This window comes from Epinephelus lanceolatus, chromosome 17 (assembly GCF_041903045.1).
Source record: "Epinephelus lanceolatus isolate andai-2023 chromosome 17, ASM4190304v1, whole genome shotgun sequence".
Lineage (NCBI taxonomy): Eukaryota > Metazoa > Chordata > Actinopteri > Perciformes > Serranidae > Epinephelus > Epinephelus lanceolatus.
The window spans coordinates 17958816-17979835 of record NC_135750.1 but is presented as its reverse complement, the minus strand read 5'-3'; the positions used below and the strand labels follow the sequence as shown (position 1 = coordinate 17979835).

The following is a 21020-nucleotide window of genomic DNA, read 5'->3' as shown; positions in this document are numbered from 1 at the left end:
ATGTTATTTTAGCCCAAACCATGATCTTCTTCTAAATGTAATCAAGTACTTTTGTTGCCTCAACGTAAAAACAAAATAAACCTATGTTCAAAGTTTATTTTTAAAGGAGACTGTATACATGTAACAACCGGACATTGTACATTTCCTGCGTATTCAGAAGTTTATTTTAAAAGACACATTGCATGTACAGTAGAGAGCAGGAACTAACACGTTGACCCTGAATTTACCAAACTGATGACAAAGAAGTACCTAGAGTGTCATAGTTTGACGCACAGGGCCACTGACAAACTGTAGGTATTTGACGAGATTGGAGTGAGAATATGTTTCAAATTTACACCACAGTGCCAAACTAAGCAGACCCCTGAACATCAATTGTTTCACATTTCATTCTAAAACCATTAATGTACCGCTGTAACACACTCGACTTCATGTAAAAGGCTTTCCACAAGATTCTGGAAAATTGCTCCCATTCATCCACAAGAGCATGAGTGAGGTTTGGCACTGATGTTGGGTGATGAGGGCTGGCTCTCATTCGACAATCCAATTCATCTCAAAGGTGATACACGTGGTTGTGTTCGGGACTGTGCAGGCCAGTCAAGGTCTGTCATACCAAAATCAGAGAAGAAATTCTTTTATGGAGCTTGCTTTGTGCACGGTGGCATTGTCATGACGAGAAAGGAAACATGTTGCCAAAATAATGGAAGTACACTATTGTTAAAATATCATTCTATGCTACAGCATCAAGAAGTGTTACTAACTTGATTGTAACTGAAGAGCCTTGAAGCAGATCTGTATGTAGACAGGAGAGTCCACACACTTTTGGCCATATATAAATGACACTGAATAATGCTCAAAAGTACAGATTGGTCCTTTAAATGACATTTTGCTATTCTATTATGTTGTACATTCACACACTAGAGCAATATGTGAACCTGTTTTCATGTAATATAATACTTTTTAATAAAATAAGTGTATTTGGTGATGATTCATAGAGTTATTGTTTGTACAGCTGCATATCCATCTGTAGCACATCTAGACTCCATCTCTCTGTCTAGTGTAGGCCTCCAGGCTCCCTCATCCTTCTTCCATTTCACTGGTCTCTCCATATGTTGGCCTGAATTGACCCCGGCTTTATAATTAGCTCTCTGCTCTGGTCTTCGTGGTACAGTATGCAATTGCAGAGTGAGAAATGAGAAAGTTTAATACATCTCTCTCACTTTCTTTATTTGCACAGTTTTACTGTGAGATTTGCAGTGGAGCCTGTAAATGTGACAGCTTGGTATTCCAATTGAAAAGTTTAAAAAAAAGAAAGAAAAACTATTAAGTGAGTTTCATGGCATGCAATTCATCGCCATCAGTCTACTCCGCTGCATGAATATGAAAGGTAGTGGGACCATGGGATAATGATGCAGATGTAACAAGCAAAGGTGGTGGCTAGTGGATGAATGCTGACAGCTCGGATTATTAGTGTTCATTCCCATGACAGTCCGATGAGATGAAAAAAAACAATCACACAAAATATTTTATTGCTTTTCGATTTTCACTTGAGTTTATTAGCGGTACAGTTGCTTACAGCAGATGCTTTCATTTAAAGTGTAGTTGCAGCCTGTAATCTGATTGTGATGGATGTGTTTAAAAACATTTATACTGTTTTATTATACAGCATTCAATAGTGTTTAATGTGATCACAACCTTTCCATAATTCCTGACATAATTCCCATTGCTTTCATTAACATTGTAGACAATTACGGCAAGTAAGATAGATCAAAGTTGGCTAAACTTCTTGTGTTTCTTTACACGTGTCTTTTCTGTGTTATAGTGTAACTTATTAATGTTTTAAACAGTTGTTACATGAACTTTACTGATCCTAGCAAAGCTTTGTGTCTTTGACAGTTTGGAGGTCGACATGTTTGAGGTCTCACCAGGGGTGTGATGGATCGTGTGATGGTCCAGGGTGCAAACCACAGGTGAGCCAGGGTGAGCTTTGCTACTCCTAATAAGATGTGAGCTCCCATGAAATCATGAAATGTGAAATATTGGTGTTGTCTCTAAAATATTGACAATATGCTACTTTTGCTGTGCATTTCGATATTTCTGTATCTTCATCATCATGGATTATGCGTAAGATTAGGCTATTATTGATGTATTCACGCATGAGGGTGATTCTGCTACTGGCATGAATCTCTATCTATTGAAGCATGACGGCATAGTATCATAAACTGCACTCACTTTAACTCAAGATCAGAAAACTTCACACTGTATGTGTGAGATGTGCAGACATAAAGCAAGCAGGCCTACAGTACATGCTTGCAGCCTTCTCTGCACCTCTCTGTGATCAGCTGACAGACAGGTCTTGTACATGTTAGACTAGTGACAGTGTGGGAAAAAGAGGAGAAATATGACTCCGCTGAGGAGCGTTCCTGACTGAGTGCAATGACCCGGAAGTATCTAAGTGGCAGCCATGATGTGAGCTGGTCAAATTCTCTAAATGCTGTGTTATCTCCTTTAGCATAGGCTACACTGGACCATCCTTTATGAAAGGAAGGGAGATCATTCTGTCCCACAATTACTTGTGGCAGCAACACAGCATTCAGCCATTCACGGAAACAAACGATATGCCTATATTGCATGAATGTGACAATTATTTTCACACAATCTACTAATTAGGATTCATGTCGCTAAACGTGAGTGGACAGTAGGATGAGCCTGAGTAACCATTCTCAGTGTGATTTGTTTCACTTTCACTTTCATTTTAATTCCAACCCTGATAATGACAAATATTTTTTCCAGAGTGTCCACGTGTAGGGTGGCACGGCGTGCAGTGGTTAGCATTGTTGCCTCACTGCAAGAGGTGTGGAGTTTGCATGTTCTCCTCGTGTCAGCGTGGGTTTTCTCCAGGTACTCCAGCTTCCTCCCACAGTCCAGAGACATGCAGGTTAATTGGTGACTCAAAATTGCCCGTAGGGGGCGTTGGTGGCTTAGTGGATAGAGCAGGCGCCCCATGTACAAGGCTGTTGCCGCACCGGCCAGGGTTCGGCTCCAGCCCGTGGCCCTTTGCTGCATGTCACTCCCTCTCTCTCTCCCCCCTTCATGCTTGACTGTCCGATCAATCAAAAGGCAAAAACACCTAAAAAAATATCTAGAAATAAAAATAAAAAATTGACCCCTGGGTGTGAATGTGAGTTTGAATGGTTGTCTGTCTCTGTGTGTCAGCCCTGTGATAGTCTGGCATCCTGTCCAGGGTGTACCCCACCTCTTGTCCAGTGTCGGCTGGGATCAGCCCGCCACCCCTCACAGGATAAGCTGTTACAGAAAATGAATGAATGACCATCTTTATATAGCCTACATGAAACAACAGAATAAGAATGCACTGGGCAAAGTATCTAAGATGTGCTTCACCATAGCTGACTCATGTCAATCACACCCGGCGTTGCATAATTCAACATATTTCCATACAACAGTTCGGATATCTCACAAAAATGCACAAGCAATAGTTCATATGATATCTAAAGAATGAGCACCCTGCAGAGGACATTACACACTTAACGTATAGTTACGAAGTATACGTTTAGGTCAGTAAAGTAACTTTGGTTAGCTATATGATGACGTACCTTAAAATGAATAAAGTGCACCTCTTGACATGGACTACTACCTAATTTACCACCATCAGCACACTGGTCAAGTAATTACAACCTTCCTGATTATATGGGTTATTTATGAATTGTGGCAGACTACTTTTCGCAGCTACACGTATGAACAGTGCATGACAACCGCCCGCACAATTACAGAGCCTTTAAGTGCAGTTAGATTTTCTTACCTCCCTTGTCTTTTCCTAGGTCCTTTAGAATTCTTATTCACATCTCACCAGGCTGAAAAACGTCATGTGGTCGAGACATAGGATGTAATTTTTCTGACTGTGCCCTCAAAATTGTATGTTATTGGTTATCCTGCTGGATCACCAACAAATATCTGACATATAAAATGTAGAGAATTAGGAGCTATTTAAAGGCAGAGCTGTGCTGAGTGAAGAAAGTGAAGTCATGGGTGATATAATCAATTAATTGTTGCTGTTAAATAGTTAGTAAAGTCAATTATTTTTAATAAGTAGTTGATTACGTTTGTCAAGTAACTTGCCCAAGACTTATAATTACTGCTGATTGGAAGAGATGCACACAACTGCAAAATAAGACAAAGCCAAAATTATCCTTTTAAATCACCATGTGTAGAGCTTGAACATTTACTACTGTTCACTACTCCCTGTGGCCGTCTCCAAAAACAAATAAAAAACTATTTGGCAGACAACAATGCATGCTGTTACCAGGATCGTCTCATTTATCTTCAAACAAAAACATGCCATCAGAATGATTTGAAAGATGTTACAATCACACAAACATTTTTAAAAACCGTTGAGAGTAAATGTTCAATAACATTGCCGCAGAACAAAATCCAGGCTTTGCAGAGTGGTATTATATCTGGGTGGTGAATGAGTTGCACTGAGCCAGAGCAGATACAGTAGCTTGAGCATGGATTTTTGGTGGTGTATTTGTTCTGTTTTCAGTTTCATTTGTCCCCTCTTGCATATCTTCACGGGTGTGTATTCGGTACAGCTGGGTTTCACTTTTCTAATTCTGCCCAGGGAGCAAGCGTGTGCAGATTTACAGCACAATACATCTTCATATAGGCTCGTGCATGTAACATATAGTGGCTTTGACAGATCGAAACCAAAATCATTTCTCACATCACGCCATGCTGGGCAGTGTAGATTTTTGATTAACAGCTGTAATCGAACTTGAGCCCCTCTTTCTGAGCCATTTCCCCTTGGCTGTCCAGAGGAAGAAAAAAAAGAACCACGTTGGATTTCGAGCTGTCTCAGACTTCAAACGGGGTGAGATGGGAAAGAAGCGAGGAAGTGCAAGTGGAGGCACATAGACAGAGAGAGGGTGGGGTAGGGTGGTGGGAATGTACTTGAAAGGAAGACAGAGAGACCAAGAAAGAGAGGGAGAGAAAAAGGAGAAATTTATATGTGTGTGTGTGTGTGTGTGTGTGTTGTGAAGAAGGGGTGGGGGTGTGTAGGGGGTGTGTGGTGGGAGGAAAAGGGCTGTTGGTGGTAAGCAATTGCCTGCCAATACACCCAAAAAGTAAGGGAGCAGAGAACACACCACCTTTGGTCGAGTTCTAAAGTGCTCATTTAAAAAAAAAATCCCAGAAAAGTTGCAGAGGGTTTTAGGCAGTATCGACTTTCCTTTCAGTCTGTGAGGAAAGCCTAAAGGAAACCCACTGAAAGTCCGAGTTTGCCCACACAGCCGATGTGTAAATGTGGGACAAAATCCATAATGGGGAAGACGTTTCTTTCCTCTGGCTTCTCTCTTGTCAGCATAAAATATAACACGACAGTAAACTGATACAACCATTACTTGTTTATGATGCTGTAGCAGGGAAGATTTTTTTTTTATCCGTTGTCATTCCAAACACGTACTGGTTTCTTTTAATTTGCCATGTTATACTGCTATAAATCTGCCCCAACATCATACTAATGCTAACAAGGAGAGAAGGGATTTGGATGAACTCAGTGTCATGCCTTTTTTTTTTTATCACTTTTTCCAATCTAATCTATTCCTGTTGTTGTTTGCCATGCACTCCTACTGGAACTATCTTAAATAAGAATACCACTCGATTTTTTTAAGCATGCATATATTCCTCCCACAATAATGTCTGACATCCTAAGCAGTATTTGCGAACATAAAGATGTCCTAAAGCTAGAAACTGGAGAATCAAGATTGTGTCCATATAAGATGAAGTCTTACTGATACTGTTCCAGTGGAAAACAGAGGTCACTTTGTAGATTCAGGGAATGTTTTTGCCTCAACTTTAACATAAAAAATAAGATTTATATAGACTGTAAATGAGCTGCAGCAGAACTGTACAGTACAAATTGTTCTTAGCCGGAAATATCATTCTTGTACTATAGAAACTAGATGAGCATCTCCTCGCCAAGTCCTACTTAATTTCACTCTTCAACATACTGTAATGCAATTATGATAAGTATGGCTCCACTATCTAAAGAAGATCCCATTACACACAAGTAGGGCTTTAAAGATTTAAATTGCTTCTTCCTTCATTTGTCTGTCTGACATTAAAAATAGGCTCCTTTAGGAAGATGAAGCAAAAGTGTCTTCAGCATCCCACGGGAGAAAAAACCTTGCAACCGTTATTGTAGTAGCAAATGCTAACAGCTGGGCTGAGGTTTAAATAAGTTTAAATGTTCATTTATATAAGTCAAACTGCCCGTCTGAAAAAAAAAAAATGCTTGTATTTCCCTTTAAGAGACAGATCTGGCATTTTCAAAGTGGGTCAAAGAATTTCAGCTTGATAACAGATGGTGTTCGCTCTCCAGTGGTGATAAATAAACAAGTTCATTAGAAATGAACAGAGCAGCTTTATAATTGTGTTAATATATATGTTGTTCAAAAATGCTGGCGAGTGTGAGGTGACGTACTCGAGCAAAAAGGATTCAAAAACAGCTTTTGGAGCCACAGTCATGCACATATTCTCTCAGATGTTGGTTAATTCAATCATTCATTCATTATCCCTTACACAATAACCCCACTTGGGGTTTGTTGCCTTTCTCTGTATACATGTGGAACAAGACAGGAAACCAGCCTGCAAAGGTTGTCAGTCCATCACATGCCTGACAGCCACACAGCCACACACACATTTCTGCCCAGGTGTGTCAGTTTTAAGTATGGATCTCACCCAACTTGCATGTGGGAGTAGCACTGAGAGAACATGCAAACTCAGTGCTGTATAGAAACAAACCTGACGTGGCGAGGAACAGGAGCCGTCAGATGATGCAGGCTTTAAATAAACCTCAAGGTTGACCAAACTAATTTGGTAGATAAAATAGGGGAACTGCAAATATTTATTACTAAAACTGTTTATTGTAAGACCTGAGACCACAGTGTTCCCGAGCCAGTGAAATGAGCCTCCCTGTCTCTTAGGAATTATGTGTATATACTAATAGTTTTTGTTGCCAATTACGTTCTGAGAGGAAATGTAATAGCTGCCTGGATTTTTTTCCCCCTGCGGTGTTCATTTTGGCACCTGATTTTGATTTTGTTTTTGTCTGAAAAAAATAAAAATGTATATTATTTTTAAATCATCATCGTCTAGAGGAAGGTTTAGGTTGCTAACTGGAGGCATTAATCCTGATATTCTGGAATTTACTCATTCCTTGCAATAGCAACACAAAAGGTAGCTGATTAAAAGTAAGGCTGTGTTATATCCACATCCACAGCACCTAATAATGTTGCCATAATGTTAGCTGACCTGTCAATGAATGTTGCTAGCCCGCACAGTCACAATTATAGATTGATTTAGTCCAAACATCTGCTTTTTTTTTCTTCTTCAAAGAACAAGTAATGTTAAATACCATTATTGACAAAGACAACAAGCACCATCGAGCAGCTCAGTCAGCTTCTGAATATTGTTGATACTTTGGGCCATGGAGAACGTTTTTTCATGCAAGACTTTCATTCATTCATTTGCTTTGATATCATCACTCATTCATTTTCTATAACTGCTCATTCTGTCAGGGGTGTCAGCCTGGAGCCTATCCCAGCTGTCATTGGGCGAGAGGTGGGGCACACCCTGGACAAGACTATCACAGGGCTGACACATAGAGATTAACAACCATTCACACTCACATTCACACCTTTGGCCAATTTAGAGTCACCAATTAACCTGCATGTCTTTGGACTGTGGGAGGAAGCCGGAGTACCTGGAGAAAACCCACACTGACACTAGTAGAACATGCAAACTCTGCACAGAGGGGCTAGATTCGAACCCCCCATCCTGCGATCAAACCAGGAGCCCTCTTGCTGTGAGGTGATAGTGCTAACCACTGCACCACTGTGCTGCCGGATATTATCATTCAAATTTTTTTGTTGATGAAGCTTATGGTTCAAAATAGGTTGTCAACACCTGACAAAAGTTACACTGGTTCCTTAACAAGGTTTTCCTAGTATGCAAAGTGCTACAGTTATGCACTACACCAGCCAAGTTGCCAGAAGAAAATATTGGCTCGTACCCTTCAGCAAACCATGCTATATTTGTACGTTTCATATGTATCATATCAAAGTGATGTAGAGTTGACTTTGTCATCGGGAGGCAGAGGGGACGACACATAGGCAAGATGGACCGCTGTTCGACACCAATAAACAACAACACCTTTTCTTTTTTAGTGACCAGTAGCTACATTTCCAGCAGTTTTTCAGCTACCAAATGTAGGTTGTTTTTTTTTAAAGGCCACAACATGTTCTCTTCTTAACCATAGCCAAGTGCTTTTTATGAAAAAACATAACCACAGCATTGTTAGACACGTAAAGTTTCCAGGTATCCATGTCATCATAATGTACAAACGTCATGTTTCCGTGGTAGGTTGGGTTGACTTCACACACTCAAGTGGATGTGTTGGGGGTGGATGGCAGCCATGTAAATCTTAGTTGGTGTGTGCTAAGGGATAGGTAGTCTGAGTGGGCGGAAGTTCGCTGCATAGATCAGCCTCTCATTGGGTGGAACGAGCCACTCGCTGAAGTCCCGCCCTACCACCTCCGGTTGTGCAGTTTTCAACCATTTTCAATACGTCTTTTGCGGTGTTTGATGGTGCCATGGTTCGCGTCCTGTAGGCGATATTTTTGTGGGCGTGTTACACCAAAACCTGTTTCCCCCCAGCAATATTTTTGCAAGCGCACCGTTGCTGTGGCACCACCCAGAACGATTGTGATTGGTCGAAAGAAATACAAGCAGTCGGAGCGTTTTTTTCTCCAATCTTAAAGTGAGAGTCGGCCCAGCCAGACCTTTCTTTTCTTGAGAAAGGTCTGGTGAGCAAGACTAAGGGATAGGCAACAAAAGTATGTTAAGAAAAATGTTGGTTTTGGTTAAATGTTACCAAAGTAAACATGTTGTGTCTTGTGGTTTATCTTTTTCAATATTTAACCAAGACCACAGTCTATCCTTAACTGAATGCTGCAGTCTGTTTTCATCCATTTTTGTATTTAAACCTATGGAAAGTAATGCACTATAATCTGTATACAGTATAACCCGTGTAATCATGAGCCAGGAGGTTGTGATCTCGTGAGCTATGTCCTCCCTTATATGACAGGAGCAAAGGAGGACTTCAGGTGATATAAAGAGCTACAAAGTCTATGTATGAGGAAGTTGGGATGGATGGATGGTTGGGTCACACAAACATAGGACTTTGACCCAGGAGACCACTGTTTGTGTCCTATGTGAAACCAAAAGTTAATGTTGGGTTATTTTAAGTTACATTTATACATCACATCACTTCATATCTTAATGTTATGTTCAGTGTGTAACGCGAAGATGCCCAATCATGATTCTACTCATAAAAATAGCCTAACCACTACAGCCACTAATTGAAGGAAACACTCGGAGGGCATAACTTGTCGTAAGATGTCATTTAAACAGTTGTTAGAGGATACACTGAGTGCAGTCAGTGCCTAAACTTAAGCTTACACTTAAGGGCTTCCTACTATAAAGGGACTTCTTGGGTAAGGTTCGTAAAAAAGTCAAGGTTTGGGTTTAAACAAATATATTTCTTTCTGGGACAAAGCCTACAAGGAAAATGTCTCCCTGTGCTAAACATAACCATAAAAAGTGTTTATCATGCCTAATTGCTAAGAGTGGATACGCTGCTACAGATTGTGTGAGCTACCGGACACCTGAATTTCCTCGAGGGGAAGAATAAAGTATCTACCTATCCATCTATCTTGTATTGCAAGAGCAGAGATTGCACTGCAGGGAAATCAAATGCAATACCTTGTCAGTGAACTGTTACTCTCAATATCAACATTTTATGACTGCAGATACGTTTATTTACACCATTTCCTTGTGTTGATAGAAAACAATTCCGGTAACATCACATTTCTTTTTGCTTTTTCTTAATTATGTGTATATAAATGGAAATTCCAGGAGACAGGGTGGCAATGAAGGAAATTCTAAATGTGCTCTATTTGTATTTTACCTCCAAAGAACGGTGTGCCTAATAATAATAATAATAATAATAATTCCCCACCATCTTGTACGAACGTCTCCATGTTTCCAGATAACAGCGGTTACTTTGGTGAGAATAATGTTATCGTAAGACAGACAAAATCCAAGTTGTAATAAACTGGAAATATCCTTTAAATAGTATGGATCATGTTAAAGAGTACGGATGAAGGAACAAAGTGTTTAATTGACCCGGCACCTCTGAGAAAATCCTGAAACTGCTACGGTCGTGTGTGAAAGATGAGCTGCAGCGGTGGGAGATCAACTAAATTGTATTGATATCTCGACAGGCTCGCCCCTGTGTTCATCATGTACAGGCAAAAGGCTCAAGAACAAAGACATCAAAGACATAATAGTAATCCGGTGATTCACCAATGAGAAGAGTTGTATTTTCAGTGACAGGGCCAGTTTATTGCTGTGGCAAAGTGTCCTAAACTACTCCTCCCACTGTGATTTTAAAATGCCTTTCTTTCATCTAGACGATGAAGGAGGTACAAAATAAGTGTTTTGCCATCTGCAATAAAAGAAAGTTTCTCTCTTTAATGGCATGGGTATAGCCGAGTGGGGAGTGCACCTTGCTGTTCATCTCCTGCATGCGAGTGCGAGCTGTCTGGGTGATGGCCATTATGGTTCCTGCTACTGCCTATGCGTCCGCTCCGCCGGGATCACTGAAGTGTTGGAACTAACAAGCTTGGGATGCAGACAGCGGATGCACAAATGGGATTTTGTCCTGAAAGCTTTAGAGTTTGCTCCCTGTCTTCAGTAGGAACAGGAGAGAGGATGGTGCCGTTTGCAGGGACTGTCTGAGTTATGCGCCACCAGAATGAGATGATTACATCTGATAATCTTGCTAATGATCTACACTGGGGAGGAGAGCACATAAAATTGAATGAGCTACACCGATGTACACAGTTTTCACTCTCGCCCTCTCATCTCTCTTTTTTCTCTTATTCTCTTTCACTATGGTTCAGATTTATGCAGAATCTGAGATGTTCTCCACCCAGGAAGATATGCAATATTCCCTGTCATAGTTTAAGCAAAAGCAGGATGTGGGGCAAAGACGCACACACGCAAAGACACATTAAAACACTTCCCCCCCAGATATTACTTCACATACAAACATCTCTTTCTTTCTCTCATACTCACATGCACACGCAGGAAGACACAAACGCGCAGGAATCTGCACAATGCTCTCCCGGCCCAAGGTTAGCACAGATTAAAAGACGTGTCATTGATGGAAGAGGCTCCTCCTCCCTCCCCGGCCTGTCACAGTGTGTTTGGGAACAACCCACTTCATTTTAGCAGCATAATGGGTAAACAGAGTGTGATCAGTCCAATTACCCCCTCATTGCAGAGGCGTTCTGGCGGGAATGGCCTGTAGAGAGAGTGAGCTGTCTGGCGTGCGGCGGAGTTGCAACAGTAGCACCTGCTGCCCGGAGCCCTCACTTGTATGAATCTCAATTTGTTTGTACAGCCGTATCAGAAAGGAAAAAAAACAGTGACCAAGAAGTGAGCCCTCTGAGGAGGATATGGCAGTACCGGCTAGCCTTCTGATTGCTGTTTTCACTGCACTGTCTGAGGACGTGTGCAAGATCAGAAGGTGCTGTTCTCAGCAATGAACTCATGTCAGTGTCAGCCCTTCCAGTGGATTGTTTTGCGCTTAGTTCTCGTTGTGCAGCTTTCAAGGACGGTGAATTTTCTTATCCCCCACACTACAGCGTGTTTCACAGCTCAGTAGATGCATGATTTTGCAGCTGGGAGTTCATCCACAGTACAGTAACAAGCTACAGTCCTAAATATGAATTCTGGAAATGTACATTTCACCTGTTTTTCAGACAATGTGTTCACTATCAGATGAAGAGTGAGACAGGACAGTTGGCAGCACAATAATAGTCCCCTCTTCACTGTTACAGTTTCAGTCATGACTAACAGTCAGGACTACTTTACATTGTTCATGCTAGTGTAGAAATTTACAGTGAGTGTCTTCAAGTCCTGGATTGGTTTCACCCAGACAGAGAGGAGTAATTTCTCTCACTTTATCTCAAAATATATGTAATGTCCGCCTGCACAATACAAGGACATCTCTGGTTACATTCTTTGTCCTGTTCTTGTGATACAGAGATGTGTTTGTCGTCCTTGAAGAAGATGGAAATCCTTCTCTTGATGGCTCTCCCTTGGGCCGCTGTTGAGCAGCGAAAACAAACATATCTAACGTGTATCTCAGTTTTTTATCACCAGACAACATAATAAGTAAGAAAAAATCTTTTCTTTCTTTTTTTAACAAGACTGACGTACAATTTCAGCAAGACCTGACAGAGAGCTCCGTCAGCAGGAAATAGGAATTGCCTTTCAGGATTCATTTGGCCCCACTAATTGAAACTAATACCTTTCAAATAGCATATTGATTTGAAGAAAGCTCAATTTTTCAAATGTGCACAGTAAAAATGAATGAATAATACAAAATGCGAAGGTGCTGAGATTAAAACAGAGTTGTTGGGGGCTTTTTGCCTGTGTGGCACCACAAGTCATGCAGATGACAGCAATAATATCACAGCGTGACTTAAAAGCTCCTCTTGTTTCCTGGGCTGTTGTGCAGTAGAAGGCCTGAGGTGCATTGTATTAGTGGCCTAATTAAAATAGTCACCAGAGTGTCACCAGAAATACAGTCACAGTTGAAAAGCCCACACCTCAGCAGCTCTGCACATCAAAACCATATCAGTGTCAGGTCTGGATCTTTATCTGGAAGTCCAACTGAATTTTCCCCCAAAATGTGCTCTCACACATGCGCACGCGCGTGCACACAGTTGACAAGTGAATCTGGAGCTGATTGATGCAAGTAAATGATGTTTTTTTTTCTTCCTTTCTGTCATTTCAGAGGCAAAAACGTTGCCACAGCGTGAACACAACACTGTTCTGCAAAGCACAAATTACTTTTGTTGTCAACCGCTCCGAGTCAATCAAGTGCTGTTTTGGATAACTTTTATGGGTTTACATAAATAGCCTCTAAGACGCCGCTGAATAAAAACTCCACCGCACAAGACGAAAATAATAATCGTGGAATAATTTCAAAATGAGCCCTTTCTCTACCACAAACATCCTCATGAACAATGAGCTCAAGTCGTTCCTGCAGTCACTCTCCGTCGGCGCGTTTGCCTGATGCGCAGCGCCTCCCCAACTGGTCTCTCACTTTGACAAATTCCTGGACGTGAGCAGGTCTGCTGAATGGCTTCTTGCTCGTAAAGATGATACCCTGAATGTTTTAGAAGTTGCCACATCTGTTTTTTTTCCTCCCCGCTGGCAGACTATCAGTTTTGGAAGAACACAATGGGACTGTGGTCATTTTGGAGTTTTTCCCTTTTGGCTTTCGTCTTGCTGTACCCCTTTCACCCCAAGTTTGTGGCTCAAGCGGAAATAAGTTTACCCAGAGCCAACGACAGATTTTATCGCCTGGAGGTAACGCCACCGGAGGCACGTATAACCCGTAAATCAACCGCGGTCAAAGTGGACAACATCAGAAAAGTTTTACGCGCTTTTGAATCGGAGGCAGCCGGTGCTTTGAAACCGAACAATGGCAACCAAGTGGGGAATGAGACAAAGAGTGGACTTGGAGAGGAGCCACTGATCGGCAACAAAACGGCACCAAACTGTCACAAAATACCTGGTGAAAAATGTGCCAACATATCCGAGGACAACCAGAGGCGACCTGCAGCGAATATAATGTTAGAAAACACACTTCCTGACACAAGAAAGAGGGTTAAAAGGAGTGTGGGCACAGCGCACACCGAAAATGTGGATAGGAGTATAAGTGGGGAAGCGCAGTCAAAAGAGAGGTTCGTGGAGGCTGTCCAAGGTGTTGCCAACTCCAGACCCGAGTACCGGCGCGGCGGGGAAGACGCCAGAGGGGCTAACCCGAGGCAGGGTGAGCCGCACCTGGACACTTCTACTTTTGCTCTGTCGGGAGACTCCGCGCACAACCAGGCGATGGTGCACTGGTCCGGACACAACAGCAGCGTGAGTTTCAGTCTCCCAAAAACACCTTATATGATCATAAAGGTTTTAGCGTGTGCGTAATTTCCCCACACACTGATAAAAATGATCATTACTGTCTTCAATGCGCATTTTACCATTATTGACATGGATTTATATCAATCTGTCACGGTTTTACGCACAGCTGTTTCCGCGCGCACGAGGGGGATTCCTACCTATAAACTAATTATTTCATCCAACACTTACTTACTCTAACTTGAACTGAGCAGTGCATCTTCTCTTTGTGTCCTCATGATCATGCTTTTTTATTACACAGAGGTTGTGAGTGTAAGAGGACTGCGCGCCTGTTTGTGTGGTAGCCTGATGGATATGACTGTGCACTTGCAGGATTCCCTTTCGCTTTGTTAACGCAGAGGAGAATCATTTATTTCAACCAAGTGTTTGTCACCTGAACTGCAAATTAACAGTTAACCCCACAGCTACATTTATGTGACACTGAGCTATGGGAAGGTGAGGCGTTTTGGCAGCAATCAAAACACATTAATTATTTATGAAATAATCAAGTAATGTCTCACAGGAAGATGCAGTTGCTACAATTGATAGAGAGTGTGTGTCCAACCTGGCCCTTAATGTGACGCTGATGAGACACAGTCTGACCTTTTGGCAAATGAACCATGCTTTTGTCGTTGACATTTGACTCACACTTTGTTCGCAGTTGTCTAATTGCCTGGATGAATACAGCATTGCAATGTGTTTGTTGTTGAAATGTTGCCAAGCTTTGCACTTCAAAAACATGTTGATGGGAATATGCACAACTTAAATGGATGACAAGGCATTGCAGCAACCACCCAGAGCACCCCCACCCTCACACACATACACACACACAAACACAAACACACACACACACTGTTTTACCATCACAAAGACAAAGCCATGGAGATTTTTATCTCTTGTTTTACATATATAGCATGCAAAAGTGTTTCTAAGCTCCAGCATTTATCAGGTTCAAAGATCTTCAAAGTACAAACAGGCTTGTATAAAAGAAAGGAGCTACTTTGTCTTTTTACTGCAGGTAATTCACATCACCTCAGTTTGCCGGGCAAAAGGGTGTGTGGCAACAACATTAATCTGGGACCACATCAGAAGATTTTTGTGTCCCAGAAACACTGTGAATATTCATACATTATCAAAAAAATGCAGATATCTTTAACTGGATGGATTATGCAATTCAGCCTTGTATTTTCTCATGTGGTGCATTCTCTGTTTGGTAACCTATGTCATAGCGTGAGAGGCATCACAGGCATTGGCCATGTTGATGCATTGCTGTTGACAGTCTCCACGGAAATAAACCAGGAATGCACCTAATAAAATCTGATTTGTGGGCTGTGTTGTGAAATATGTTGTTGGTTTGAGACGTCTTCACCAACGATGGCCTTTTGTACTGCAGGACACTGTTCACTGGATCATCACTGATGGGCTTGTCACTGCAGCCAGTCAACATTTGAGATTTATACAGTCTGAACCCCCCTGTCTGTGGTCCCAAAAGTACGGGTGGAACTGTAGAGTTTAAATTGATGGCATTTTATGACTCGATGTTAGAGCTCAGGCTATATTAGATGTAAATGACTGATAATAAATCCAATCTAAAAGGGACATTTGGAGGAAAATTACTTCATTCCTGTGGTCTAGGGTAGCTATATCAAATATTCTCTTCAAGACTTTGCCTGTGATCTGGCCAAGATGTAAAAATCCCATAGGGAGTGAAATGAGAAAGATGTGGAAGGTGATGGTGAAAGCGCCAAGGGGTGGGGGTGGGGATCTCCAGAGTTCAGATTTGATAAAGAATTTCATCGCATAAAACCTCAAATCTGTCCACAAATCAGTCCTCCCAACTATTATTTGATTTCTGTGATTGTCTGAGACATCAAAGCCTGGAGTCATAGCTCTCTGGTCTCTGACTTTAGGAGAGATAACATTGATTGGACTCGACCATGGGAATAAAACATATACTGCACGAATTCCCTTTTAAATTCATGCTTCTTAACTACATGTAGTATTGATCGCCTGTGCATGTTTCTTAACTCTGCCCTGAATGTGAATGGGGATGGCAGTATGAAGATTCATCATTTATAATGATGTGTGCCATAAATATGAGCAAAAATAGGAATTAAACTAATTAAAAATACTGATAAATATACTTGGCTTGGGTTGTCCTTTATGGCAAATCAATATTTTTGTCTTTTTTGCCTTATATGAGGCTGTGTTTAAGCTGTGATATGACTATGTTGGTAATCTTTTTAAGCAGCCATTGCAGCACATCCTACACTCAAGGGATGCAGAGTCCCCCCTCCTATCCCCCTGAAGGCAAAAGTCTTAGTGTGCAAGCCAGCTGGTGATCAGGGAGTTATTGGCAGCCAAATGATTTTAGGCTCCTGATTGACCATTTTTGCAAGCTCCTCACAGACAGCTGACAAAACTAGGACACTGTGTTGAAGCAGTTAATGAGCGTCTTTTATTGACATTGCGTCCCCCGAGCTTCTGCTGCAGAAATGACACTGTATGTTTGTGTAAGTAAGGTCCACCTACCATGAGAATATTGGGCTGGTCATCTTCTTTGGCTCGCTATGAGATGCATGCTCTGGGAGGAGCTGGACATTGGTGAGGCCAGCTGTTCCTCTTGGCTAAGGAGTGAATCTCATTGGGTTTTCTGTAACGTTTTGTCTGAAGTGGCGAGAGTCAAACCAATCTGTCAGCTCTGTAACATCGTCTTTTTCTGCTGCGACTGACTGGGAATCAGACAGGCCTCCTGGGCCGCGTTGTCCGCATGCTTAATCAGAACGAAGCGGTTATTGTTGCACATAATCTCATCGGTATAAATAGACAATAAAAAAGAGGAAATGGCACGGCCCTGGGGGACACTTGTGTTTAAAACCGGTTCATTAGATAGACAGCCATTCCATTTAACATGCCAGAGCTGGTTGCATAGAAACTCCTTGATCCATAAAATCAAATGGAATGGGTTCCCAATTCACAGAGGCATTTGACCAGAGTTTGTGGGTGTTACAGGAGGATGAAAAGTGCATTAAAAACTGCCTCTTTTGAGGTGTTGAGATACAACAAAGGGAAAAGTTTCAGTGTGTTTTTGTTTTTCTGATCATTTCCCCAATTCCTCTTTCATATCTGTCACACACGGCTGCATTTTCCTGGCTTTGCAGTTACAGTTTTAGGGTAAGATCCCTTTAATAAAAAAGTCACATGATGCTCGGTCAAAGCGGGCTGATGCATGTGACCTTGCAAAACCTTTTATACATGCACTTTTCATCATCCCCCGGCCCCCCTGGTTGCTAGCTGAGGGGATGATGATCCATGCTGCGTTTGATGAAAATCAGAAGTGGTTCACGTTTTTCAAATTGTTTCCCTCCTGTGATATATATTAAAATATGCTGCGGCACTTCAGCATCTGGACATTTTTAATTCCTGATAAGCCTTTTTTAGAGTTTTTGTTGTGTTAAGTTTGTGATTTTTTCCTGAATGTGGATTTTAAAATGGTAGCTGATGGCGGAAAAAAACATAAAACAAAGGTAATTTTTATTCTACCAGCCATTTTTGTCCTCTACCTGCTCGTCCCTCAGGGTGTCAGCACCATAAGTCTGTTCATTAATCCAGCCCGTCTCAAGCCTTTAGGGGTGCACTGTCCACTGATGTGATTGTAAGATGCTGATAGAATCTGCAGCAATCCTGCGTGCTATGTAAGAGGTAGACTGCAGGTTACAACAGCAAAAACAATTTCTCAGCAGCCCGGCTTGGCAATTTTTAAACATTTGCTGAGAGAAATACAGCAATTCCTATTGTATTTTTTTGCCTCGGTTTTATTTTATGGCGCACAGGATACAAGTTTCACCCTCTCTGTAGTAATAATTCAGTGAAATCCCAGTTTTTACTCCTCAAATGACATGCATGTGTGCCCTTTTTTTCATGAATCATTTGTGCTCGGGGACCATAATGCATCGCATCAACATAGGCTCTCAGCACTTCCTCGGCACTTAGACTTTTTGGCTCACAAAGTGCATTTTAAGCAGCAAATAAAGGCCAGCCACCAGTTGTATGTTCAAGCGCACTGTCGCTGCTCGAGTTCCTCTCTTCCTCTCTATCAGTCCCTCTCTCCCTGTTTAACACGCGCACACACATACACACTTATATTTCACTTTTAATCAAGTGACAAAGCGGGTGCAGAATCATATTTGACAGGTTTGCATGTGATTAATTAGTTTAATAACTGTCGCAGTGTGGTAGACACATACTATAGCTTTGATTAGGTTATGAAAACAAATTTATGCATTTTCTGATTGGGAAAATCATAAAATTGAAATTCAAATTGGGAGACGACCTCTTTATTAATCATCATGCAGATTGAGTTAACACAAACTGTGGCACTTTATGAAAGAAGTTTTTTAATGCCTAAAGGTCACGGCTGATTTTGTTCTGTCCTTTGGTTTCATTACTTCTCACATCAGGCGAACCAAGTGACCCCCGTTTGTTAACATTACGCCTTGAGACTCTCAGGTCCTTGAAGCAGCATCTTGCCTGAAGCAACACAGCGGTTACTATCATGTTTAAAGATGACGGGGATTGCTCAGGTGGCAGTCAGCTTAAATAATGGTTTGATTTGGCAGTTTACAGTGACAGGAATGTATTAGTTGCAGGGGGAAATGGTTTTCTTCCTATCTAGCAGGGATAGAAAAAGACCCAACCTAAAGCACCACACACACACTGTACAATCAATGGAGATGATGGAAAACTTCCAAATACAGAATGACACATTTAGAAAGCAGAATACTCACTCTATGGGTATCCTGGAAAAACCCTCTGAAATGAGTGACTGTTTTTGCTTTGAGACCCCCCAAACAAAAAAAAGAGTTATAGTCAAAAACAGAAGCTGTATAAATGGACAAAAGAATATAGATAAAATTATGACAGTAATTTAGAAAATATGACAAAATATTCATCAGCAGAGGAAAGGCTGGACAGAAACTACACATCATTCACATGACTTAATGATCAAACTGGAGCAAATGTGAATTGTCATCGATAAGAATGTCATGTGACTATAAGTTATTGTTATGTAAATTACAAAATCAACTAAGCATTGAACTTGACATCTAATTATATTCTGTGTTTTTCTCCAAGATGCACTGATAGAAATTAAGTGCTCTTCACAAAGTTAAAATAACCATCTTTCTTTACACTCCCATAAGTGGTGGAAAACATTATTAATACACTTAGGAATCACAATATTATGTTTTGTAATACTGGATTTATTCTCAAAAACATTATCGATTTTTTTTATTTTTTACAACTTTTGTATTTCCTTAATTTGTTTACCCAAAGAATCCTGCAAGCATTTTTTTTACTGATATAGGCCAGTGTTATTTCCTTTGCTCAGATTGCACAAAATGTAGTGTTATATTGGTGGATGTTACAGAGACTCAATGAAAATACAAATGCAGATCCCACTGTTGTGACCTCATAAAAAGGGAAACTTCTTTTTCGTATGGATACTGTGTTCCTTACACTATGACAGTTTTCCTTACATTAGATATTTTTTGAAAATAGCAAGGCTCACAGTATTGCAATATATCAATTAGGGCTGCACCTGACTAAGAATTTTCCTAGTCAACCAATAGTCGTCATTTAGAGCCATTAGTCGAATAGTCATCTGCATGTTTACAATATTAATGTAATTATTAAATTTTAGATTTTGGGCGGGGCAACACAATGGTTTGAGTTGAAGGTGTGAGAAAGAATAGTATCAGTAACACTGTTAACACTGTGCTACATTACAGAGAAATACAAAACCGTACTAATGAACCTTCATTAATATAGGCCTATATTTTATCTACAAGTGCACGTCACACACTGAGCGAGCCGCCTGTTAATGACGCTGTCTGCAAAGCAGTAATGATTGTGCTAAGTGACTAATGGGCATGTAGCTACTTCCATGTTTCAGATGATACGTCATGTTTGTAGTCGACCAATGAAGATGAGTTTACATATCACCTTGGGTTCGTCCTTCACCTTCTCAAAATGATCCCACACTTTGGATTTCCTGCCTGACATGTTATTAACTAGCCTGTGGAATAACCGCAGGTACCAGCCCTGGAAATTAGGGGCCGTACACATGCCATGTCTTTAACCATCTGGAAAATGCAAGGTCGTAAGTGTGTAGGCCTATCGTCCGTGGGACAGATGTAAAGCTCTGGGTAGCCCTGCACTAACATGATCAACTTTTCCGTAGTTATTAGACTGAATATTTACGGAAGAAGGGAAAGATATCTGTCAGCTCTGATTGGTTTGTAATGTGACTCCTGTCTGACTGCTGAGCTTGGCCTCTTCCTGTGTCTGTCCTTTCAAATTAAATTCACACATGGTCCAGTCCTATAAGTTTTGATTTATTTTGACAAGGCACAGCTTCTATTAGAGTTTCAAGTTTGTTTGTTTTTTGTTGTTGTTGTTTTCTGCAACTAAGCCACCAATGAAATCTAGCAGACTAAAGACTTTTCTGGTCGACTAATATTTGGTCGACTATTAGAGGGCAGCCCTAATATCGATACATATTGAATCGTAATCCCTGTATCATGATATGTATCATGATGTGTATCATGATGTGTATCATGATACACATCATGATGCAGAGGATACAGATTCTTGCCACTGCACAGCCCTAGTTATCATTCATTTCTTTCTGGCTTTGCTCAGTGCTCTTTCTATTTCTGGCTTAATTTTCCACATGGAGGTGACTGAAATTGAAATTTTATCATGTACAATGTTTTATTTAGTTTTGCTGCTGTTTCCTTTCTTCACCTAAATATGTCTCTTTCTGATGTGGAGATGTCCTGGAAACATTTTAGAAAGTGTAGATGGTCTCCTGTAGCTGTTAGGATGGTACACAACAAAAATGAAAACCG

At 41.0% G+C, this 21020-nt stretch overlaps 1 protein-coding gene across 1 annotated transcript in view; it reads left to right on the top strand.

Moving 5' to 3' along the window:
- Nucleotides 1-13248: 13248 nt before the first annotated feature.
- Nucleotides 13249-21020, top strand: part of LOC117248498 (VPS10 domain-containing receptor SorCS3) — a 62010-nt gene continuing 54238 nt past the window's right edge. The window contains exon 1 of the mRNA XM_033613639.2: nucleotides 13249-14079. Within this exon, the coding sequence (XP_033469530.2) occupies nucleotides 13393-14079 (687 nt within the window). The 5' untranslated portion in view covers nucleotides 13249-13392. The remainder of the gene's footprint in view (nucleotides 14080-21020) is intronic.